Below are 26,081 nucleotides of genomic sequence, written 5' to 3' on the forward strand. Positions count from 1 at the left end.
TTGTTTTGGTTTGGAGCAGAAAAGCTGGCTGCCGACCCAACACCACCATATTACAATTTCTTAGCAGAGAAATTCCTTTTCAAAGGTAAATACGTAGGACTTCAGCTGTGGGATAGTATCTGCACTTATTACACTATAAAGTGTAATAAGTGCTAAAACAAGACAATACAGTTGTTTTTTTGATAAAGGGCCTGCCTATTGTTTCTGATTTGTAAGACTTCAAGATAGATAAAAGTCCTGTATTTTAGATTCCCTTCTTTAACACTGAAGGGAATCGTGAAGGCAGGAAAACATTCTAAGCTCATAAACTTGAGAATGCTTGCATATTGCACAAACACTATGCTAATTATGCTGCAGTCACACTTGGGAAAACGAAATTATTACGAAAGTGTGCAATGCACTTGCGATATCTTTGCCGTTGATGTGGTTGCTCTGCAGATGGTGATCGTGTCTGCAAGCACTCACAGTCAGTTAGCATTTTCAGAGTCACTTTGGTGGATCAAGACGGTCATAAAACAGCGATAAGATGGAGTTCAGATGGAGCATGGTCATCTTCTTGGGGAACCAGTCTGTCGCTCCAACTACTTGTGAATCTGTCCCAAAAATTTTTACTGCAATATCCGGAAAACCGGTGAGAGTTTTCCTAATTGCAAGGAGGTTGCTGTCCTATTTTTACTCTAGTGTGACTGAGCCAAAAGGATAACATGCATGAGCTGAACTTTGTAGGGACACATCTGTGTTTAGATTAAAAAAGCTTAGGTAATATTCATGTTTTGTTGGCCGTGCTTAAAAAAAAAAGCAAGTTTAAAGAGTTATCAAAAATCCAACCATTATGCAGATCATTTCGAACTTATGTAACACAACTGACATGGCTGTTTGCAATTACAATGTGATTACTGAGTTTAGGACCAGTAATGTATGTGTTGTAATTTGTTAACCCACTGTGGAGGTTATAACCCACCCATCTTTTCAGAGTATAATACACTCTCGCTCCTGCATGCTGCTGTGGTAATAGAGACCTTTGATACTTTCCCATTCCACTATGACTTTAAAGTTGTGAGTCATACTCGCAGCTTTAGCGAAACACCTCAGCGTCTTATTTGCACAGCCAAAGAGCCAAAGCCGGACTTTAGTAGAGTGGGTACAGTGTGTCCAGATAAAGTGGTCAGCACTGTGATGACTAAGCCAAGGCAATACTCTGTTACTGCACTCACAAAGATAAACACGCTTAAACACACACACACACACTGGAGACTTGCTCCACCTCTCTATGTCCATTCCTAGTTTCTTTGGAGCTCCACACACATATGGCTTTCCGTAATACGAGGTGGCAGTGAGTCATTGTGTGTGTGTGTGTGTGGTAACATCACCGCTCTCACCCCTACTCCTCTTCTTGTTTGAGCTGTGTTTTTCTTGAGCATCTGGTTGAGGAGATGTGTGAGGGAGGAGTATGTCCCATTTTGCCAAAATCTCTGGGCCGATGTTGAACACGGAACATCTGGATCAGGGAGGGACGTTACGTGTGTGTGTGTGTGTGTGTGTGTGTGTGTGTGTGTGTGTGTGTGTGTGTGTGTGTGTGTGAAAGAGAGGCATTGTGCCAAAGAAATCAATCGGAGTCACATCTGGCAGGCACAAAACGCAGCTGGACGCACAAGCAGTCTTAACACAGATCATGTGTTGTTAATACAGAGGTGAGACAAATACAAGACATTTGTAATATACATATATTCGGGAACGTGCTGTTATTACTGATAATTATAGTGAATCCCACGCACGCATAACCACCAACCATCTCACAGTTAAAATACCAACTTAAGCCAGAGCAAGATGTAAAAATTCTTTTCACCACATTTATTAGTCTGTACGCGTAGGCTAGCTCTTCACACATTCGCATCGGCAGAGCTGCCGACGTTTAGCTTCGGGCTCGTTTTTGCGCCTGTCTCCGCATCTTTTTTGATCAAGAGGAGATCTGCAGTGTAAGTAACAGTTAAGAAGAAGGAATAGGGAGGACCAGAGTAGGAGGTCGGCTCGGGTGAAAGAAATTTCCACGACATAACATCATATGGCCGTAAGTTGTCCTGCTTGCCATCTCCCCAACAATACATTCCAGATGGCTGCAAACTCAAACACTAAACTGGGAACAACTATGTGCTTTTTTGGCACCGGGCCTCTTGTTTGTGTAGGCTACACTGAAGTGCTTACGAGTTTTGCGTGGGTTCATAAAGGGAGTGGGATTTAATTTGTGCCATTGATTTATAGATTTATTTTGATGCTCGCCAACCCACCCCCTCTGTCTGGCTCTCATCTTTTTTCCCCCCTCACTGCAGATGGTTCTAGTTTTGCAGGGCTAGGTCACAGCTATGCAACGACTTCACCATTTCAATGTTTGGCAGTTTCACGGCCCTAATGTGTCTCTCTATTATTAAATGTTTACTACCAGATAGTTTTGTTCATTTCACGCCACCGTGCACATCATGAGAAAGCCCATCAACCTGCGTTCACCTGTATTTTCATTGTAGCCTGGATGAGTTCATTTAGTGCTTTGACTTAGATGAGAAAACTGATACCAATGAATATTATCTTTCCAATAAATAATTACAGCAAGCATCAGGTTAGTGAACGCTAAAGTTACACTAGAGAAAACAATAGAGGGAGACCAAGGCGCAGCTAAAATTATTGCAGCTGTGTGGACTGAACTTCTCTTGAATCCAGAATAAGAAGCATCCACTCATTATATGTGATGCTGCTGTGTAAAATATGTGAAACCGTCGATGAAAACTTCATGTAGAAATTCAAAATGGAGAACTTCCTTCAGGGTCCAGGGCGTGGATCCAAGAGGAATTTTTTTTTTTTTGTGTCTTATGACACGTGTGTACCAAATTTTATATATGTGTTAAATTCGTATAAGGTTTGGAATTTTAAGGGACCAATAAAATAAGTCAATTCACTCGCGACCTAACACGAGTTTTCAATCATGTTTAGGTTCTCAAATATGCAGTTCATTTTTATATTTAATATAACTGAGCAGATACCCTACTTACCATTGGATAAGCAGTTGGGTTTTTTAAAAATGTATTTACTGATGCATTTTTAAAAAATCTGCATTATTGCTGGATGTTGCTCTCTCTGACTTTCGGCCCTCATGCTTGTAGTGTACTGACCTGTGAATCTGTTAAGCTACTCTACTCCCACACAATTCCCTTTTTATTAAGACTAGACGATGGATGATGAACAGGATCATTTAGTGTATTATAACTCCAATTCTCTCACCTCAGTACTTCATTCCTCTCTTTTCCCAGTAGTTTTATCTCATATTTTCAAAAAACTTGTCCCAGTATCCTTGGTTCATTTCTGCGTCTCTCCCATGTGGTTTGCCATCGGATGCCAGTGCCATTCGCTCACTACTCCTCCCCCGCTGTCCTAGACCATATGAGGGTGTCCTGTATTCCTTACCCAGTACTTCCTTTACTGGGTCTGTTAATTTACAGGGTCCTTTTACTCATGCCAGACATGAGTTAAGCCACCCCAGCCCCCTTCTACCTCTGCTGTGAGGCGTTATGTAAAGCTCTGTAACCCCTTCGCTCACGCCCGTTCACACCTGCTGCAGCAGTGCTGGGGGCGTGCCAGCCAGGTGCCAGTCAGCTGGCACTTTTCCCACATATGAGCGGCACAAACCTCGACATGTGCGGCGAGCTGCAGATGGGCTTGTGGGTATGTTTTGTCTGTGTATGTGTGTATGAGTATCTACTCTTGGCAGATGGCACATGCCTCACATGCCAGACATGAGTAAAGCCACTTGAGCTGTTGCATTTGAATACTCTGCATTACACAGGGAGTGTGTGTGGTGCACAAGAATGGCGAATTGCAAACACACTTCCGGTACACCAGTCTTTGGCAGCATTACCATCAGGGTGGCAGCAATTATGAGAAGTGACGTGTCCAACTATATATTGAGTATAAATTTGGCCCCGTGGTGGTAGAGCTGAGAGAAGCGTTCTGCCCTTCAGTGTTGAGATCACCACTTTACATATGGACATCGTATGTCTTCAGTGTAAGATTAATGTGCTCTCTTACCCTGTAAAAGCTGGAATGCCGATTTATGGATCATCCAAATGGTAAGCGAATAAAACAAGCTCGATCTTTACTCTTATTAATCCAAGATATATGGAAGAATACGACATGAGATAAGCATTTCTAATATATTGTTATCTTATAGTAATAATTTTATGCAAGCCTTTTTTTCTAGCACTCTTCCTGGTTTGATATTGCAGATTTACAAACTGGGCCTTGCTCGTGTATCTCTAAGCAGATCCCTTATACTGTGTAGAGAAAAGAGACCAGTTGTGTTCAGAGATTGAGGACAAGAAAAACAGAATAGACTGACTGCTTAGTCCAATTTGAAACTTTTGACTTGGACAACAAGGAAGCTGATGATGCAGTTAATTTAGTCAATAAAGACAAAGGACTCAAATGAGGAAAGAGGTGTTTTTATTGTACTTCAGATGTCCTGTTGAAGCTGGGATGTGAGTGTGGAGGAATGAAAACAGTAATTATTTTTTTAAAGCAGGTCATGTTTTGATGGCATCATGTTTCATTATGCTGGGAAATTAGCACGCGCTAAACAGGCCAGCGGGCTGAATGGTCTAATTAGGGAGCGGAGGGAGGATTGTTCACAGGAGGAGTGGAGAGCACACATGTGTGCTGATTAGCATGCGCTCAGCATTCTTGGTGTTTCTTCGAGAGATGAAAGCGTGCCCGGTGCTTTTGTGTTCATTAATGTTCTACCTGTGCGATTTGTACAGCCTGCGTCTGAATGGAGAATCAATGGAGCATTGTGATGGGAAGTGTTTGTGGCACTGATGTACTGACTGCCTTGTTAGAGATGATTATAACTTAATGAGCTCCAGCCAATCAACAAAATCATTCCCACTTCTCTCATAATACCATATGAAATACAGGACTCTGGTTTCTCTCAAGTGGCATTTCATTCAATTATAGTTTGGCACTTTTGCATTTAAATATTTTTTTAATGTGCCTGACTATTTAATTGCTATTAAATGAATGTAATTTAAAAAAAAATATTGTTCTGTGCTTGTGGTAATGACACTCAGGTGGTTGTCATTTTTCCTTTGTTGAGTACAGAGATACTCTATGGCCTTCCAGTTTTCCGCAACTAAACTTGCATCCCTTTCTGTGTCTGCAGTACCAGGGAGCACGTGACCCCGGAGATGAACAAGCTTCGTCAGAGCCTGAGGAGGAAGAAGCCCACCTATGTGCCAGAGGCCAGCAGACCGCATCAATGGCAGGCTGACGAGGAGGCTGTACGCAAGGGCAAATGCAACTTTGCTGTTCGGGTAAGTATCTACAGTCGATATTCAGTTAATCTAAGCCTAATTTATTTATTTTCTTCTTTCTTTCTTTCTTTTAAGCTCCTAGGACCTGGCGTCCACATATGTGGACATCACATTTTTGGTTGTCTAGACCAAAGTACAAAATCTTGCTCTACAAGGGCCTGATATCCACATACGAGGCCATTATACTGCCTCTGTTTCATCAAAATTTAAAACAAATATCCTCATATGTGGCTCGCATTTTTTTTAGAAACAAAAATTAGGTTAAAAAAAAATCTGGTGGTTCTTTGTTTTTACAGTCATCAGATCCCAATATGCCCAAATATCAAAGAGAAATTTAAAATGCATACCATGAAAGAGTTTGGGTCTTAGGAGGTTAATGTTAAGTATGAAAAAGCAAGTGAGTTAAGACTATGAGATAATAGTTAGGCAAGATCTTATGTGCTAGCAGTGATGCTGGCTAGTGGAGCTGCTCAGAGCGAGCCTCAACTAAAATAGCCTTATCACAAAAACACAAAATGAGATCACATTTTTACACAAACTGATTGTTGAACTAGACAAGATGGCACCGAATATGCCAGTAATATCAGCCATGTCCTAAATACTTTCAGCACAATCGAAAGCTATATTTACTCTCTTATAGATATCAGAGGGTGGGAAATTACCTAAAGAAAACAAAACCTTTTTTTAAAGTCAAGATGCAAACATGTTTATCTCTGTTATAATGTTGGGCTTTTAAGTGGCTATTTAATGAATTGCATTTTGCCTTTGCTTTGTTTTTAAGCCCCGGAGACTGGCCCTTATTAATAAGTAAAGTCAGTGCTGTATAAATGCATTCAGCAATAAAGGGTGCACAAGATTCTCACGTAATTATCACTTTATCTTAGCAGTGCGGTCTGTTAGTTTAATGCAAAGCTAAGCTAGTTGTTTGCTGCCACCAGCTTTTTTGAAGTCTGAATATTATCTGAATTACAAAAATAAATAAATAAATAAATATATATATGACAGACATATATGACAGAAAAAAAGTGCTGTCAGTGTTAATCTCGTTAAAATGATGTTAACGCCATAACCGCATTAACGCGGCAAATCTCTGTTAGCGAGTTAACGCGGATTGTGCCTGGGCCGGACAGCGCTAATGCGTTGACGCCGTCCAGCCCCACGCACGAGATTAATGCTGACAGCACTAATAACAATAGCATAAATCCTATTCTTTCTATTTTGTTCATATTATTACAGTACCTAAAGAAAGCAAATATACTTTTTAATGTAATGCCTATGGTTAGGCTGTGTGATACAGTTCAGGATACTTTGGCTCTGACCTTTGATCTTTATAAGAACCATCAGTAGTAAAGCACTGATCCATATTCTACCTCAGTAGCTGAATGCCTCCCATGCCATAAATGCAAAGAAGGGCCGTCATTAATGGGCCAATTTACTGATAACAAGCTCCGTTCTGAGCATGTACTGTATGGCCATCCTTGAGAGCTAAAGTGATTTGTAGAAGGGCTGGAGAGAGAATGAGGGAGGGAGATGGAAACCAGAGAAAGAGGAGTGACGATGAGGTAAGGTTATAGATTACAGAGAGCACAGGAAATGACAAGGTGAGGAATGAGGGCGCACAGAGGGTAAGGAGAGACATTTTCAGATTTGAAATGAGAGATAGATAGGACCAGATAAGATAAGTGAAAGGAAAGAAAGACCGCAGACTGAATGGACCAGGAGAGAAATACAAAGCAAAAAGATAAAGGCAACAAAGAAAGCTGAGAGTATAAGAAAAGGCTTCGTGTGGGGCTGAGGCTAATGGAAAACGGTTCTGATGGTAATGGTCCAAAGAGCTAGCGATGAGATGGGCACTGAAGTGGAGCTCAGAGCTTTAGCAAGAGATGTAAGCATAAAAGCCTCTGTCTCTTTATATGTTGTTTTTACCTCCATGCTCGCTCAGCCATCTTTTTTTTTTCAGTGCTTTCTCAGTGTTTTTTAAATTCTAAATGAGTCACGAACTATTAATGCCTTTTCAAAAGCATTTGAACTGTAGCTACCAAAAGAATACGTGTCAGCTCAGCTCACTGCTGAAAGAAACGTTGTTTTTGCAAACTAAAGACTGTGGGATAAAATGGCCCATTGGAAGATTTGCCTGGTGCCTCTCATACTTTACGTTATAGAGCATATGAAGCTCTAGATAACCTTACTTATGTTTTGACTTCAATTTGTGTGTAATGGTCATCATTATTTTTATTTTTTCTCTAACAACACGTCTTATTTTAGTAATATATCCAGTTAGCAAGCTAGCAAAGTAAAATAACAGCTGCCAACTGTGATAGTGTGGCAGACCAAACTATGTTAGCTCAGCCATTGTGACATTAACAATATTAGCCTGTTTGACATTTTAAAAAGAGGGCAGACACCCCCTCTTTCACAGGTAACATTGACACTAATATAATTCCTGTTGTTTACTATCACAAAATAGTCAGAGTATTTGTTAAGGCAAGTCACAAAATCTAGCTCAGCTCATAGTAAATGGTACATGGGCTGGTTCCTATATTGCACTTTTCTACTCTACTGGAGCACTCAAAGTGCTAACAATTGCTGATTTCAAGCCAGCCCACATCAGCTGATGCTTCAATTTATTGTTTGCTTTTGTCTTTTGGAAAGTCTCATAGAAGGCACTTCTTATAAGCTACTTTACATACATACCCTTGCTGCTTTCTCTGCAAGCCACTTTGCAACCTGCCTTCTTGGCATATTTTCTTTCAGTTCGTTCTTCTCATACCTTTTAAATAACTTAAATAGCTGCCAAAAACAACAAAAACTTAGTAGATGAAAATCAGTGCTATATATTTAAATGTAATGCAGAGTTGCCTACGTAACATCACAGTTGCTAATTATCCTTTTATGGACAAAGGTGAGTTGAAATTCAATGAGAATGAAGCAAAATAGTGATGGGGTGTGAGAGATGTTAAATAATCGATCCCACAAAACTTAATTTATCTCTGTGAAGTTCCTTTATTCAGCTCTCCCAAACCTGAGCTGTAACTAAGAACAAAAACCTTGGAAGTCCATCCTCCAACATCAGGAGTGGATATTAAAGTAAGCTCACAATCCGAGTATTAACTTTGTTTTAATATACAAATTGCACATTTGCAAATTTTTAATTTTTAATTTTTTTGTCTCAAGGGGACCTATATATTTCACTGGCTACGTGTTAGATATCGAATTGATTTTAAACTTGTAATTACTTTAGAAGCCATACGTTATCACATCACTCCTACCTACATTATAGATTTATTCTCGGCTTATGAGCCCAGCTGCTGCCTGTGTTTCTCAGATCAGACCTTCCTGATTGTTTCCAACTGTTTTTTTTTGCGTTCACACTATTCACTCCAGCTGAATGAGTTTCATTTGCAAGAAGTTTAAATGAAGAGCCCTGGTGTATCAAACGTTAAAAGGAAAAACCTAAAACCATCTGTTTTTGTTTCGTCTGCAGTACCTGGGGTTGGTGGAGGTGGACGAGTCGAGAGGGATGCACGTATGCGAGGAGGCAGTGAAGAAGCTAAAAGTTGTGAGTAACCCACACACACTTCTAACACACACTTTTTGCTGCATTACTAAAAGTACATTTTGTTGCAGGAAGCTAGTTACAAATATGCACCCAGAGGACTTCAGAAACTTTGCAGAAACTCATTACAGACTCGGTGGCGCAAAGCCAGTGCGCCAGTGTATTGACTGAAGAAATGCACAAATGCACGCACGTTCAATACTTGTTCTTCTTGTTGTTTTCTACTTTTTTACCCCGTTAATTGGTCTCTCTGGTGGGTCCTATTCCATATGTATCTGATGTCACCATAGAAAAGCAAGCAGAAAATGAAACTGGGGCGTACGCATGCTCGTGTAAACACATAGTTTGCCCCCCTGGGAAGCTGGATTCGGACAGGGAGCGTGTGAACAGAGTGACTCAGACTGGCCGGTGTCAGACAGCCACACACACACAGACACACACTTGAGGTTGTAGAAAGGACAGGCGTGTACAACACAGTTTTCATGTTATTTCTCTGCTACTGCTTTTCTTGACAAACTAATATCAAACTGCACTTTTCTTTAAAATCTAGAGTACCACATTTTCAGCTTGGAATCTGCATTTTCTATCTTATCCCCAGGGAGGCATGTAACTGTATAACTTTATATAACAATTTACAGAAAATCCCTAAAACTCTTCAATTTGTTTTGCTCCATTCTCCATCAACACCAACATCTTTCTCTCTGCATTTGCTCAAGCTAAAATATTTCTCCCAGAGTTCCACTCTGGCTCCACCTCATCATTTAGCCTCTTCTTCCCTCCATCATTTGTCAGATTCTTCACCTTCATTCTTGCTCCCTCGTTCTTTTTGTCAGTGGGATTATGCAAAAATGGGGCTCCTTATCGCGTCGCTGTGGGTTTCAAAGCCATTTCCTGCAGAGCTCTGACTCTGTTTCCCTTACTCGCACACACAAACTCCGATGCGGATTCGTGTGCATGTGCACGCTCACAGATTCACACAGATTCACACACGAAGCCCTTGCTTTTTCAGTCTGTTTATTTTTAGCATGGCCCATGTTGAGCGTGTTATTAGCGCTGCCTGGTGCCCACCTCTGGCAAAATGATTCGTAGTGCCAGCTGGCACAGTTTTTAGCTGCTCCCGCCTCTCTTTTCTTAACCCTCCACTACCTCATTTATCCCAGGGATGTCATCATTTTACACAACAGCAGGCAAGAATAAAGGTGGCGTTACAGTCTTGCTCATAAGCTTCAAGTACAATTTAATACTGCTACTTGTCTATAAAGGTTTAAATGATTCAGTGCCCCATGTTCTTTGTCTTTCCAGAGCGGGAAAAAGACAGTAAAAGCAGTATTGTGGGTTTCGGCTGATGGACTCAGGGTGGTAGATGACAAAACTAAGGTAAGAAACGCTTATCTATCATGTGTCTCCTTGTTTTGTCCTTCTTTCTATCTCTCTTTTTATCTATGTTATCACTCACCTGACAGCAAGGGCACGGTGCACAGTCGTGCCTTCTTGTTGTCATGTCTACAGTCTTGTCCACACTAGTATTTTATCTGAGTCTTCAGTCTCAGCCTCTCAAGACAGGCAGAGACACAAATAACAGAGTTAGCCTGTCAAAAAGAAGATATAAAGCCCACTAATGCGCTTATTTCCCTCTAATACTTCAATTTGAAACATTTTTTCTTCTTTTTGTTGCTCTCATATTTAGTAAAGGCATGCATATGCCATCCTCAGACCACCAACAAAACTCTCATTCTGTCCTAGTTTGGTGACCCTAACAGAGGGGTCCACTGTGTATCCACTGTGTTGCTCCCAGGCTTTTTTGAGACACTGTGTGTGTGTGTGTGTGTGTGTGTGTGTGTGTGTGTGTGTGTGTGTGTGTGTGTGTGTGTGTGTGTGTGTGTGTGTGTGTGTGTGTGTGTGTGTGGTATTTCAGAGCTGGCATATGTGACTCATGATTGCTTGCTAAAGGTGCTTAGTGGGGGAGGGAAACTCAAGTAAACACAGACGCACACATGCACTTGAGGAGTGTCTGGCGGCCAGGGAGGCCTCCTACAGTGAGTGCAGCTCGCTGTGGTTCTATTGAAAGCAGAGCACAATAAAGAGCAGCAGAGACAGTGCAGAGAGTAAGCCTGATAGAGCAGCCTCTTTCTTGCTTTACTTTTTTTTTTTTCTTTTAATGTGTTTAGAGGCCACACACGACCACACCTCTTCCAGTCTCTCAGTCCCACTCCTCGCCTTCTAACCTTCCTCCTTCCTATTGTCTATCTGTTCTATTGTTGTCTTTCTGTTCTTCAATTCAATTCATTTCATGTCAACTTTATTTACATAGCACCAAATTACAACAACAGTCACCTCAAAGTGATTTATATTGTAAGGTAAAGACCCTACGATAATAGAGAGATATAGGGAGACAGGATGAAAGCTACAGCCAGAGTTTAATAATAACTGCAGAGTGTAGTGTAATGATTAAATGCAGAGTGGTGTGTAAACATATAGAAAGTGAAGAAAGACACTCATTGCATCATGGGAAACCTCCAACAACCTATCTTTATTGCACCATAACTAAGGGAGGATTCAGGGTCACCTGATCCAGCCCTAACTATAAGCTTTATTAAAAAGGAAAGTTTTAAGCCTAATCTTTTAAAAGTAGAGAAGGTTTCTGTCTCCCAAATCCAAACTTGAAGCTCTTCATTGCAGTATTTTTAGCCGGAACAAATATGATATAACACAGCAGAAAAACCCTGGATGCTACCATCAGTAAATATTATCCTGTTTGCTGATAACCTCATAGTAGCTCTTTAACCTTCTAAGACCCGAACTCTTCCACGGCATGCATTTTTAATTTCTCTTTGACATTTGGGCTGATTGGGACCTGATGAATGTAAAAACAAAGAATTAGCAGATTTTTTTTTTTTTTACCTAATTTTTGTTTCTAAGAAAAATGAGAGCCACATATGAGGATATTCGTCCTCATATCCACATATGAGGATATTCATTTAAAATTTCGATAGAAGAGTAGCAGTATAATGTCCTCGTAAGTGGATATCAGGCCTTTGTAGAGCAAAATCGAGTATTTTGGTCTAAATAACCCAAAATGTGATGTCCACATATGTGGACGCCAGGTCCTAGGAGGTTAAAGTAATAAAAAACTAATAGAAAAACTAAAATAAACCTATGTATTTGTGAACCATAATCACCATATTTGTTTAAAGATTTACATTGCTGTAACTTTTGGAACTGTAGCAACTGAATAGCTTAAAGCTGAGAGAAGCCAGAAGTGAGGTTTTGGTTTTGTATAAGATTTAATTGCTATAAGTCAGCGTGTTAGCCAGCTTTAACCTTGAAGCTAAAAAAACACCAATATCAGCAAAAGAGAAGAAAACGTTGGTTTTGGTGGAGTCACAAGAGGTTGTTTTCTTTTGGCTTGCACTTTTGTTTCTCTTCTACCACATTACCTAAACAACAGGTTAATTTAAAATATACCTGTGGAAAGAAAAAGCAGGCTCACTCGTCATTTATTAATAAACTCCTGAAACATACTGAACTTGCAAAAGCAAGTTCAGTATGTTTTATATTCAATAATTCATAAAATGGGTTTAAACTTACGTAGGAACATTAGGAATTCTAATTGTGCATATTAAGGTTGTCATTCAGCGCTCTACACAGGGTTTTAGCATCCTTTAGCTCAGTGTTTTTATTTTTCAGCCGGTAAAAATACTAAATTGATGGCGTCTTTTTGCTTTTATAGCAAGAAAAAGCTCTAATATTTTTAGCCAGCTGTACACGCCTTGGCCAACAACAAACAGTGTGCAGACACAGTTAACACACTGAAGCCTGTAAGAGTCAGATATTCCAGTCAGAAGATACTAGAGCCCCAAAAGAGAGAGAAAGGAGAATACTGAACTAACTGTGAGATGACCGAAACGTAATTGTCTGCAACATCTTCACAGGTTAATTACGTGTAAACTATTGATGATAATCATTAAAATAATTTAATACAAGTTTAACTTAATAACTTTTTGTTAGACAATCAGCTTTTATCACTTTCTTCCTGTTTTATTTCATTGCCTGTTCGTAATCCTTGCCATCAGCTAACCTCTGTGAATCAGCTAGTATGCTCTTATTAACAGCCCCACGAGCCTTTATCAGAACCTTTCCCACAGTCTATCAGTATACAGTGGGCTTGTGCATATGTGCGACGTGCATGACCTTCATGATAAATCACCAGCAGAAAGAAAGAGTCAAGTCTTATTCCATTCAGCAGAGTGACTCCTCCGCATAGATGACACAGCCAGAGTCACTGCCGAGCTTTATTCTTCCTTTCACTGATAGAAGGCCGTGGTCTGAGTTACCCACCCCCGCTCACCTCATTACAAATATTCCTCACAAGAGCACAGAGAATTATAAATCCCTAGAAAACACATCAGTACATAATACGCACACATAATACTGTATTTAACACAGAGGAAGTCATTATACCAGTGATGAAGAAACAGACATGTCGGTCTCTGCTCAGCCTTTCACCTCAGTACCAGCATCCCTCTCCATTCACTAATTGGCCCACACTGAATAGGCTGTTATTCTTCTACTTTTTTCTCATCACATCCCTCTTTCCTTTCTTCCCTTTTCCCATCCTCATCCTCCCTCGTCTTCTCCCCTCGTCCGCCCGTCTCTTTGTTCTCTGTGACACAGCAAGGCAGGAAGGGAGTGTGTGGAGGAGTGTGTGTGAATCCTCTTTCTGCCTTTTCTTCTTGCTCATGCCTCTTGTTTTTCTTCTTCTTTCTGTTTTTGGTGAGTCAAAGAGGTAAGCTGAAGGCCCCCTTTATGTACACAGAGAAAGACAGTGGCCCCATCTTAGTCTCTTCTATAGTGACTATACATGCTGAAGCCAGCTGAATAACCCTTTTATTGAAGGAAGGGCAAGTTGTGGAAACATTGCAGAGATTAAAAGAGGCTTCGGTGTCATTAGTCTGTAGTCTCTGTCTTTGCTGTCATCAGTGGATGTGTAAATAGGTTTATGGGGGGTTGATGGGGTTAAATGAGGTTAAAAGCAGTGTGTCAAGTATTGGATCGGTCTGTGAGCTAGTGCTCCCAGTATTGAAGTGATATTTCCTGTTTTTCTTCAATTAAGCTGCAGTTAGTTTGAGACCCTTCTACCTGCTGGAACAATTCAATTGGATTTGGTGTAATACGAGCACAGTCAAATGCAATAATCTCCTCTTACTCTGTCTAATTTCCTTTGCCTGCCTCTCTCAGGACCTCATCGTGGACCAGACCATAGAGAAGGTTTCATTCTGCGCTCCGGACCGTAACTATGACAAGGCCTTCTCCTACATCTGCAGAGATGGGACTACAAGACGATGGATGTGCCACTGCTTCATGGCTCTGAAAGACTCGGTGAGTAGACACTTCCAGATACCCTTTAGGATTTATACGGAAAAATGTCTGTGTTGCTCTAGCTTTTATATATATCAGTGCAAACAATTCTTTCATTTGTGCCCCCCCCCCCCCACCCCTCCTAAAAAAAATAGATCTTGAGGTTTGCTTTCAGTATTTTAAAGGGGCTTAAAAACAGGAAGAGATTAGCAGTGGCAACAAGGGACCATAATAATTCAGCAACTTGTATCAACAACAGGTAGTAACGGGCACAGTGCAAGTTTAGTTTTTCAATATAATTTTGATCTCTGCTGTCTAAAAATGCCAGATATTTTCCACTTATGTGAAATAGTGTTTGGTAAAGTTTGGTTTAAACAAAAATAAGACTCATCTATATCATAAAGCCATTTACGCACTCTGGATTTTGTCAAGAGAATCGGGTCTGGACATACACAACTGGATAACTCCACTGCTGAATTAGGTAAAGGTGCCATCTGTATGTATATTGTATGGATATTTGTTAGGAAGCATGTATCCCCCATCAGGTAATGTCTATAGATGGCTACATGAGTGCTTTGGATGTTTCCATTTTCTTATGTAGACATACAGCATTAAGTCACACAAGATACTTGGATCCCAGTTCTAAATTTAATTTATTTACGTTGTTAAAATGTCTGGAGGGGGTTTTTCGTAGCTCTTTTTTTTAAAATAACAAATCACCGAATAAAAATAAACAGACATTTTACTGAAAATACATCTTCAGTTGTTTTTCATATATTAACACGCATTGCAATCTGTCTGTTAGATTTGTATTGTTTATTGTCATTTATGCTTAGAAATATTTAACCATATATGCTTAGAGGTGTGTAATCGATTGTGTAGTGATAGGATGTGTGATCCTTATTAGTCTGCAAAGACTTTGTGTGCATTCCAGAATGTTCTGGCATTCACACCAACATCCTGGGAGCATGGGAGAGGTTGTACCTTCTCTTATTGTTTTATGGTAGGATAAACAAAGCTATATCTGTTTTAGTCTAAGTGCCTTTTGTTTAGATGAACTGCTGGACTTCCAGATCAGCAGGTTTAGGGAAGTCATTTATGGGGTCACACTCTGACCCCACACACACACACACACACACACACACACACACACACACACACACACACACACACACACATACTTACACAACGCACAAGCAAGGTACTCTTTGTTTGTATGTAGACGTCATATGTTAATGAACCTATGTATATTCATGTACCTCAATAAAAGAGCAGTGTTACGGGGGAGTAGATGAGAGCAACTGGGGTCGAGCGAAGGAAAGGCGTTTGTCCAGTTCTCTCCCGTGCACGAGAAACATAAAGAACTTTGCCTACTCGTGTCTTGCTTTGCTGTGTAATTAAATTATCTTGAACGTTCCAGCGAATAGGTTTAAGCTACAAACCTATCACTTTCAAAAAGGTAAACATAAACACAACCCACTCTGTGACAGGTGTCTCAAAATACAGCTGTAGCCAATTAAATGATTGTTTATGAATTTTCTCTACCTGTCGCTAAAATAGTGTCACTGGAATGACCTTGGGATAAGCCGACTGAAATTTAAAGACATCTGCGATAGAACGAGTGCTGGCATAGTATAATGTGGTTCTAAACCCCACAGTGGTTTCATCAAGTTAGACGGCGAGTTGGATTATTAATGTGGATGGAAGAGGACGCAGCACAGACCTGGGGGATTAGGAGAAGGGATTAGATAGAAGCCAGTGGAGTTATCTGCCCATTTGTGTCTCTCTCCATTTCCACCATACAATATCCATAACTGTGTGCTCATCTTAAACTGGACTCTCTGTTCTGTAATTGCCGTGGCTGTCTTTGTATAAGAAAGAAGCTAAGACAAGCAGCCAGTGTACCAGGGATGGAAAATATTAATGGCTCAGTGTAAAATGCCCTCTGAAATGATTTGCTTTCAGAGGGATAACTTACTTTGACTTTTACTGATATAAAAGTTTCTTTGCAATCCTAAAGAAACTCTATTATGCACAAATACAGAAAAAGGCATTTCAAAATATATATGATAAATCATGTTGTTTTGGGACAAGGGAAAGTGTGCAAATGTGTTTTAATGCTGTTTTTCCCCCCTCTCTATTTGTTTTTGCATCAGGGGGAGAGACTGAGCCATGCAGTGGGTTGTGCCTTTGCTGCTTGCCTGGAGAGGAAGCAGCGCAGAGAGAAGGAGTGTGGTGTGACGGCTTCGTTTGATGCTAGTCGCACCTCGTTTGTGCGAGAGGGCTCCTTCCGCGCCAATTCCTCCTGCAGCCAGCAGGGCAGCAGTAGTGAGCGAGAGGACAAGCTGCAAGAGAAAAGGAAAGGTAGAAGTTTTTTTTTCTTTTTTAGCTGCATAGGCAACAATAGCACCATGATATTTACATAAAAACTGTCCTGAACAGCAGTAATTATCGTAATCCCTTCTTCTTCCAGACCAGCCCTCTATCATGCCGGCCCTTCCACCTGGCACCGCCTCCCCACCCGAGGGTGCGGCCTCCCCTATGGAGCGACCAGAACCAGGCGGGCCTCATGCCATCCCCCGCCGCCACGCGCCCATTGAACAGCTGGTGCGTCAAGGCTCATTCCGAGGATTTCCGGCCCTCAGTCAGAAGAATTCTCCCTTCAAGAGGCAGCTGTCACTCCGTCTCAATGATCTGCCATCCACACTACAACGCAAGACAGATTTCGAGACCAAGAACCCTGGTGAGTGGAAACGTTTTTGATGTTATACTGACAAATGTTGACATCTGCTGACCTCCTGACCCCAGTCCTGTTTTGATAGAGGCTGAAGTTCACAACATTGGAATGTGGGGTAGGGCGACAAAAACTACAGCGCTGTTCCTTCGAAGCATGAGTTTATATCTGTGCCCAATTCACACTTTTGTCATAATAATAAATTTGGTTTTAGTGACTGAATAATAAAGACTATGAGAAGGTAGCACGTGTTTTGATAGGTTAGTAGGTTTAGAAATGTCTAAATGTGTGTTGGATGTGTAATTTGGTAATCAAAATGATTGTTCCGCAGTCACACAAACTATATTTTTCATGCTGACATATCATTAATTTAGATGACATTCAGTGATGGCCATCATTTACAGGGCTCTAGACTAACTTTTTGCCATGGTTGCACTGGTGCGCCTAAAAATAAAATTTAGGCGCACCAGCACAAAATTTAGGCGTACAAGCACAAAAGTTAGGCGTACCCAAATTTTTAAACTGCATTACTTAACACCGCAGTTTTACATGTTCACGTTTTTTTTGATTTGTAAATGATTAACTAACAACCTTTCAAAATGATTAACTTGACACCCCCTTTGCTGCCCAAATTAACAGCAGCTCCATCAGCCCCCATAGCAATGATTTTATCCAACCAGTTACTGCACTGGTCCCCAAGAGCAGCAAATGCTTTCTTTGAGGCAGCATAAATTCCTAAACAAATTAAAAAAAAATACCATTTACTTATCAGATCAAGAGTTTACAATGCAGTCTTTTTCCGTTTGAGTTTCTATATTCATGTATTATTGCTATGTTTAATTTTCAATGATAAGAACATGCTAGATATGGTTAATTCAGTAACACGACGTAATATTATTAATCATATACATAGGCTACGTGACATGACATGGCTTACCTTGGGCATGGGCATGCTGGACCTCAATGTGTCCAATCAGTATATTCGCTGGTCTTCCTTTTTGCAAGATACGAGCGTACACAATGACACATTCTTTTGTGGCGATGTCTGCGTCTCCATCGATCAGGAAGGCCATGTATGTACTGTTCGCAATTTCCACTGACGTCTTTTTTTTCAGTGTGTCAGCGATTACGCCTATAAACTGGGCGCACGCAACATCATTGCTGTATGTGGGGTTTATGTCCAAGCCATTTTTCCTGTGAAGAGTTATTTCTGACTTGAACTTAGTAAACGGAACTTCTTCTTTTGCAATATTGTAGGCGATGTTAAACTTAATGATCATCTCGGCCTCCTCCGATGACCTGTTTACTCCTGCCTGCCGCTGAAAGGCAGTGGGGAGCGGGGACATTTTGGCAGAGCATTTATCGCGGCATATAATGTGTCTTCTCGATGCTGTATGCTTTTTCAGCATTTCAATTCGAAACGTATTAGCACCAGTGACAAATGCTGTGTTGCCGGCCATGGTCTTTCCACACTCGCGACAATAAATGCAGTGCATCATATTGTCAGCTTGGCTGTATCTTAGCCAGGGAAACTGGTCAAGCCACTCGATTCGAAATCTATACATTTTCTCACTTTTACTTTCAGTGGACTCCGGCTGGGAGTCGATCGTATGTGGCTCATTTTCTGATGCCGTCTCCGGACCAGTGTTTGACAAAAACGGAGAGGTTGATGGCTCCGTGTCAGAGCGCTGGCTCAGAATTTTGGACTGATCAGGCCTTAACTTAACGAAAAAGTTATCAATTGTTCTTTTCATATTTTCTCAATACCAACTTCATACACTTCTGACCTGGGCTACTCACCCTTCTCTATCTGCCCGCACTTTCAAACGTAAACACAAGTAGGTCTGCAGGAATATCTGGACCACGGCCAATCACAGAGGTCCCCGCCTCTGAGTATCTCTGATTGGTTTAGAACACGACATGGGCATAATGTGTGCCTGTTGTTGAACACACGGAGACTTTCAGGGTTGCTGAAACTTTTTTTCCGAGAAAATACTTGGTTGCACCGGTGCGACCAAGTATTTTTTTTACTTGGTCGCACCGGTGCAACCAAGTATTTTTTATTAGTCGCACCATGGAGAAATTTGGTCGCATTTGCGACCAAATTGGTCGCACTCTAGAGCCCTGATTTATCTGTTGCTTTGTCTCCTATTAGCTGAGCAGCATGTTAAGCACCACCTTTTTAATTGTTAGACTGACTGCACCATTACTGAAAGTGCACCAATTATAGTAACAAAGGTGTCTAATTTAGAGCTTTTGTGTGAAAGGGGAAGATCCAAAAGTACACTAATGTTTTAGGATACATAGAAAGTTAACTATTTAAGCTATTCTCTGTATGATGTGGAATAACCATGAATTCGTTTCACCATTAGTTTTCTTTAAATCAGTATTAAAGCTACTAATATACTTACTAATGGATCAGTAGCAGGATGGAGGTTTCACAGGCAGTTAAGGATACAACATTGAAAAAAATAATGGCAACAAAATAAATATTTTGTAGTGGTAATAGACAATAAACTATGTTTATAGCAGAAGGATTTATGATATTAACATGTAGATGCTAAAGACTAATATTAGGCTAACTTCATTCACACTTCATTTTTCTGGAGATGATTTAACCACACTTAATTTACACATGGCATCAAAATACCTCTCAGATACTCACAGGAAAATCAGGCGGGATGTCACTCTTCAAGAAGGAATGGTATCTTGTTTTTTAAAGGTACTGCAAACCCCACATTTCCAAGTAATTATTTGTTATTCCAAAGAAGTCAAAGAACATGACTACTGCCTCTACAAACTATCTGCACACGGGGCTGTATTCTACTTGCGTCATGGTTGTTTGTTGGAGGGTTATTACATTTTCCATTTGGCTTGAGCGTGACATCACTGACCCCTGACTGTACACGTCTGAGTAATCATATTACAGAATAAATCATCCGCAGATCTTAGGTGAATTTACATTCATGTTTTCGTGGTGGAGCAGGTGTAATCCTGCTTTTTTCATTTTAATGCTTACCTTCCACTGAATACTTGACAAGGAAAAAAAGAAGCAGTTATGTGAAGTGCTGTTATTATTGCGATAAGTGACAACGCTGACAGCTGCTGCCTGTGCAACTTTGGGAGCGCTTGGCTTTTTTTAAGGGCAATTAAACATAACTGATTTAGCCCAGACAGGTTGCATAAAAAGAAATACACAGTCCCCCCACCCCCCACCCATTCTCTGTGGTGCAACAGGATCAGAGTGCTCAGTAGCAAGGCTGATTACAGTCATTAGAAGAGATGAGAGAGAGTTTTTGATATGACTGGAATACTAAACCACAACAGCCACTCTCATTCACTATAGGGTCCATCCTTTTATTTCCATTTCCCATTCGCCAGTGACTGTTACCGTATCCAGGGTGGTGGATATGTTGTTATTTGAAGCTTTAAAGCTTTTTGGAGGCGTGTCATGAAGTAAAAGTGGACCAGCTAAAAGGTCCTCAATTTCCCAAAGTGTCCTCATTTCAGTGGTCTTGGAGGCACAAACTAGTCCCCACATAGACATATAGACAGGTACACACACACACACGCAGATAAAACCTAAATGGTCTCAGCCAATTCGTCTGCCTGCCTTCTCCCTTGTGACTCCCTGTACAATGTGCGTATTGATTTATGCGGTCAATCAGCTGTCCTGTTTAGCCTTCAGCTACTATTCTACCAGCCCTTGAACCTGCCACTGCACTGAGGAAAACACAGAGAATAGGCACACATGTGAAGTGCTTAAAGTACCTCTGAACTCTGAGAGGCACTGACAAGAGCAGGGGGGGAAAGGGATCACAGGGCTGGTCTTTGTGGAACAAAGGACAGAGAAATCTTTGAAGGGAGACCTTACACATGCCTCCAGCGCCCTCTGCGCCCTCCAGTATAATTCAAGGCTTGTAGCCATACAATGCAGACAGTTAAGAGAGATATACATGTATTAGAAGAATGGATTTGAATGGCACACCAGTGCGATTTGCTACACAATGGGCCCATCTGTTGTAAACATGTATTTCTCTTTACTTGAATCCCACTCCTGTATTCTTGAATCTGTCTATGTATTCATATTATGAAAGTACAATGTGAAAGAACTCTAACAGGAAGGACGAGGAAAAAACACAAGCATCATTTCTCTGAGGTTGTGAGGGAGGCTCAGGAGACTATGAGGAAGGAATTTTATCTATTTATATCTGCAGTCAGTGGTTTAACCCATGGTTGATGTAAGAAACTTGTATTTTGTTGCTTTTTAGGTCAAACAGTGGCGAGCATCAAAGTATTTAAATGCTCTAGTTTTATGCTTTTGATGCTAACTAGGTCTGTTCAACAATTGTGTATTCCATCTCTTCTTTTCATGCTTTACTCTTTGTCTCATTTCTTTCTCTCTCTTTCCCCACCTCCCCCTCGTGTGTCCTTATCTTGCTAATACCAGAGATGGATATGGGATTGCCTGGTGAGGGAGACAGCAGTATAAATGCTCTGTGTAGCCAGATCAACACCTCGTTCACCAAACCATCAGACGAGCTCTTCTCCAACCCTTCCTTGTCTGCAAATGGCCCGCCAACCGGCACCGTGCCCCCTGTTCTGCCTCCTCCACCTGCGCCAATGCAAGGTAAGATGAGACTATAATAGATCAATATTAGTTTTGAATTATAACAAGTGGTGGGCAAGTTTAAGTAAAACTTTTACTCCATCACTTCTAGCCACCTCCTCATGGGTACAGGCGGAAGCTCCTCTCCACTCTCCTCCTCCGGTTTCTGTGGCGATGCAAATGCAAAGTGGCCACAAACGCACGCCATCTGAGGCTGAGAGATGGTTGGAGGAGGTCTCCAAGGCTGTGAAGGCCCAACAGACACCTCCTCCCGGCCCTGCCATCCCCACCATCCCCGGACCTCCCTCCATCTCCAGTCATCAGATGTCCAGTCAGGCAGCCATGTCAGCTGCCCCAGTGTCCACTGTGCCCATGTCCAAACCTCTTATTTCCGGCCCCTCTGCTCTTTCAGGTCAGGCTCCGATGCCCCTCCCACCAATGTCGATATCATCAGTTCCTCTAATACCTGGACCTCCAGTTTCGGGTCCCCCTATGTCTCTTCCGTCCATGTCCATACCCACCATGTCAGGGCCAAGCATGTCTGGAGCCCCCATGATCCAGCCCTCCCTCCCTGGACCTCCAGGCTCACTTCCAAGCTCCATGCAACCGTTCCCTTTGGCTTTTGATAACACTCCAGCCCCTGTGGGAATGTTTGCCAGTCAGCCTGTCCAACCTGCTTTTGTGCCCATGCAGACCTACATGCCAGGTCTAGCAAGCAGTATGACCTATCCCAATGCCAGTGTGCCTGTGGTAGGCATCACACCATCGCAAATGGTGGCCAACGTCTTCTGCACTGCCACAGGCTCGTCGGGCACAGGCAGCACTATGGGCTCGGCTGGAGGAGGAGGACCCAAGGTGGGGACGCTTGGAGCAGTCGGGCAAGCCCATTCCTATCCAGTCCCACCTAGTGCCGTTGGCCACTCTGCAGGTTTTTCAACACCTCCATTTTCATCCACTCCACCTTTATCAACAGCCATTAATGGCCTTGCACCGCACAGCAGCACCACAGTGGCCCTCCAAAATGGGACCTCCAGCACTAGTGGAAATTGTGGCACTAGTAGCAGCTGGCCGCCAGAGGGCAGCCAGCTAACAGCTCCGGTGGTTGATTCCCAAGAGGATGACCGTTTTGAGGCCAAGTGGGCAGCCTTGGAGACAAAACCAGCAGCTCAGCAGCCTGGGAACAAGGCATCAGCTGCGACAGCCAACCCATTTTCCAACAATCTGCAAAAGACTTTTGAGATTGAGCTCTAAGACAGACTTGGCCTCCCAAAGCTGTAGCACTCATCCTGGAGTTAAAGCCTCGGGACGCCAGGCACTAATTCCAGCATCTTTGCTTAGAATGGGATGGAGGTCCTTACATTTAGCCTAGGATCCAACCTGTGGCAGCCTAGCAACTTGCTGAATGCCCTCATAGGAGCCTACAATGATCTTGCTTTCTTCATGCTCCAATGAAACATAGAGTAACTTAGCAGCTTGCTGGACTGTAATCTGAGGATCAGGTCTCTAGCTCTCTAGACTTGATGGACTAAATCCTTTCACTCCACCTGCTACCTGCCTCTCCTCCATGCTTTCTCTTCTCACTTCTGGCTTTAATTTACCTGCTGGAAGTCCCCAGATGTACTGCACGTGCCCCCTCCAAGTACAGTGTTGAGGGGATGAAATGCAGTTTAGTACTTTTTTTCTTTGAAAAGGGGACTCCACTCAGATGCATTCCAATCCCATGTTTCTTGGCAATTTTACTTGATTTTGGTGGAGACTTTAGCAAATGTGGTTATGTGACAAGATACGTGGAGAAGCAGAGCAGTGACCTGTTGACCGATGAACAGACTGACGCTGATCTTAGCAAAGCACAGCAGAAGTTCAGACACCTGAAAGGACTAGTCAATGACGTGAGACTCAACCCTACGAATCCAAAAGGAGTTACTGACCAATAGTAGAGATTTATGGCCAAAAGTATTTTATTTATTGTATTTTATTTTTTATTTTAACAGGTTATATGTACTTAAAAATCTAAATGTCAAAGCAGTGTTTCAGGAGCATGTTGTTTTTTTATTTCTATCCCCTATATTTATTTTTGTTGAATCATAAAGAGTAGGTAAAACTACAGGTAGCAGGTTGTAAACAGTTGAAGGTAAGCACTGTGGGAAACTGAATCATGTAACAGGAACCAAATAACCAGGGCATACAGTAATGTGACATGTGAGACAAGTGTGTATATAGCGGCATGTTTCTTCCACCCGTTAGCCGTCAAATAAATATGCTCCACTGCTGCTGCCGAGGCCAGCTGAGTCTGTATGGCTTCACTTTGGCATTGTTGCCCATTTCTGTTGCTAATGCCTAATTTAAAGGGCACTGGGACTTGAAAAATGTCTTCAGGATATCCAGCACACAGACACTCTGGACAATACAGCACAACAGTCCTTTGGACTCCATCTTCACCGGACAAACCCAAGGAACTTTAATAACTCAGTGGATTTAAAAAAGTAAAACTCTGCAACACTGTGCAACTGGTTGGTGGAAAAAGATGCACTACATTCTAACATTCAGAAGTCCTTTTATGTGTTCAAACACAGGGTAAAGTCTCATCATGTACAGTATGATTGTGTATTCACCTCTACTGCACTGCTGTGACGCAGCAGGGCTACACTCACAACTGATTTCTGGACTGTAGGAGAAGAGAAACACGAGCAGATATCGATTCAGGCGTGTGGGCTGAAAAAAAAAGAAAAACAAAACTGGAAGGGTTTCTGATGTCGAAATATTAGGGACAACAAAGATTCAGTTGATTACCAGAGGGGGGAAAAAAACAGCGGAGAGGAAAGATGAAGGATAAGCTGTATGTGAGAGGATGTTGCTACTGTATACCTTTTAAAGAATGGGATGGAGGAAGTCTGAAGGAAGGAAAATCAGATGTGCGTAAAAAAAACTAAACAAAACAACCCAAGATAAAAGCAAGAGGCAGTTTGCGTGAAAACACGTCGAACAAAGACACATTCATCACCCACGACACAAGCACTGTCTGCCATCTTTGTGTTCCTCAAGGTCAAGCCGCTTTCATTTCAGCATCCTATTCCTCGTCTCTTAAAACCTCAAGAAAACAACACTTCTTAATCATGTGAATTTATGAAAACAATGTTGCTTATTATTATTATAACTGCAGCCTCATAAACAAGGTTTTTCTCAAACTGTGCGCAACTCCTTATATAGCTAAAACTCCAGTACTGTCAGCAGAGCCTTCAGTGTTTGTCCAAAAGATGCAACCTTACTAAAAGTTCAAGCAGGCCTGTGTAATGAAGGGCTTTTCCATGGGTTACTTCTCTATGTTATTTAAACTACAATCTGACCACAGATGCTCCTGCTATGTTCCTTAGGAACTGAATTGTGTTTGGATATATGGACTGCCACTGATTAGATTTCCTGCTCATTAACTCCCTAGCGCTTAATTAGCTTGTTTGGTCTCTTCCTGTGGCCGGCTTTTCAGAGAACCTAAATTTACATGCCACTGGCCTAATTTACACCACCTCGGCTCCTCCCAGGTTTTACCCCTTTGTTTTCTGATGACTTGATATATCTTCCCCACAGAAAAAAAATCCAATCCGCTCCCTCTCTCTACAAAAACAAATCCGATTCCCTCATGAGATTGATGCTTTTATTTTGTTTAAAATCGTTTGGGGTTTTTTTTGCCCTCAACTCTTGTTTGCACGCTCCCCCCCAAAAATGGTAAATGTAGGTTAATTGTGTTCCGCGTTAAAGCAAACTAAATGACCTCATAAACTTGATTGTAAAACCATAGTTTAGTGATGGTAACAAAGCAAAACCAGTGGAGTTTATTTTTAATCTTTATTTACAGAATTTTTGTATTTAAACCAACATATTTGTATTGTAATTACATTGTACAAAAGATAAATAAAGTAATATAATATTACACCTGCTTGTGATTTCTGGGTAGTGATTGTGGTTTTCTTTTTACCCCATTTTTTGACTCATTTCTTTTCAGACATTTCCCATCCTTCAGCTGATCTTTTATGCTTAACCCCAAGCAAAGCTGCGTTCTCTTTCTTCTGTTATTATCATTCTGGCTCATACTTGTCGGCTTCGTTGCTGTGCTTTTTCATCAGCTGGATTTAAATGGGTTAAACACTTTTCCCTGGATGTTCTTAAACCACAGTAGAAACCCTTCAAGCGAGCCGATTTAGAGCAGTTATGCTGACATGTTGGATAGTCCTCACCGGCATTTATCTGGGAAGATCATTACGGCTCTCATATCTGCTGGCTATATATGTAACAGTCAGGAGATTGGTAGTGCAGTGCTGCAGACGAAGAGTGAAAAACACCTTTATATGTAACTAAATAAAATGTTATGTCTTGCTTGTTTAAAGCAAAGATTATGGTCATTTACAGCTCCACACAGCAGCATTGCATAATTCACAGATTGAAATAATCCATATTTATCTTACACGAGGCTTTCAT

General features: G+C 41.5%; 1 protein-coding gene across 3 annotated transcripts in view; it reads left to right on the top strand.

The window, feature by feature from the left end:
• numbl (NUMB like endocytic adaptor protein) overlaps positions 1 to 25,536 on the top strand; it is a 65,619-nt gene extending 40,083 nt beyond the window's left edge. For 2 of the 3 annotated variants that reach the window (XM_085245095.1, XM_085245094.1), the window contains exons 2-9: positions 5,204 to 5,354; positions 8,839 to 8,913; positions 10,213 to 10,287; positions 14,149 to 14,289; positions 16,425 to 16,632; positions 16,742 to 17,011; positions 21,453 to 21,632; positions 21,724 to 25,536. In XM_085245095.1, coding sequence (XP_085101221.1) covers positions 5,229 to 5,354; positions 8,839 to 8,913; positions 10,213 to 10,287; positions 14,149 to 14,289; positions 16,425 to 16,632; positions 16,742 to 17,011; positions 21,453 to 21,632; positions 21,724 to 22,862 — 2,214 coding nt within the window. In that variant the 5' untranslated portion in view covers positions 5,204 to 5,228 and the 3' untranslated portion in view covers positions 22,863 to 25,536. Of the gene's footprint in view, positions 1 to 4,000; positions 4,116 to 5,203; positions 5,355 to 8,838; positions 8,914 to 10,212; positions 10,288 to 14,148; positions 14,290 to 16,424; positions 16,633 to 16,741; positions 17,012 to 21,452; positions 21,633 to 21,723 lie in introns of those variants that run through there. The other variant, XM_085245093.1, reaches the window with a different exon arrangement.
• Positions 25,537 to 26,081: the final 545 nt, after the last annotated feature.

Source organism: Mchenga conophoros, linkage group LG14 (assembly GCF_057382185.1).
Source record: "Mchenga conophoros isolate Kocher_MC1m ecotype Shallow Benthic linkage group LG14, M_conophoros_male_GT1.1, whole genome shotgun sequence".
Classification (NCBI taxonomy): domain Eukaryota; kingdom Metazoa; phylum Chordata; class Actinopteri; order Cichliformes; family Cichlidae; genus Mchenga; species Mchenga conophoros.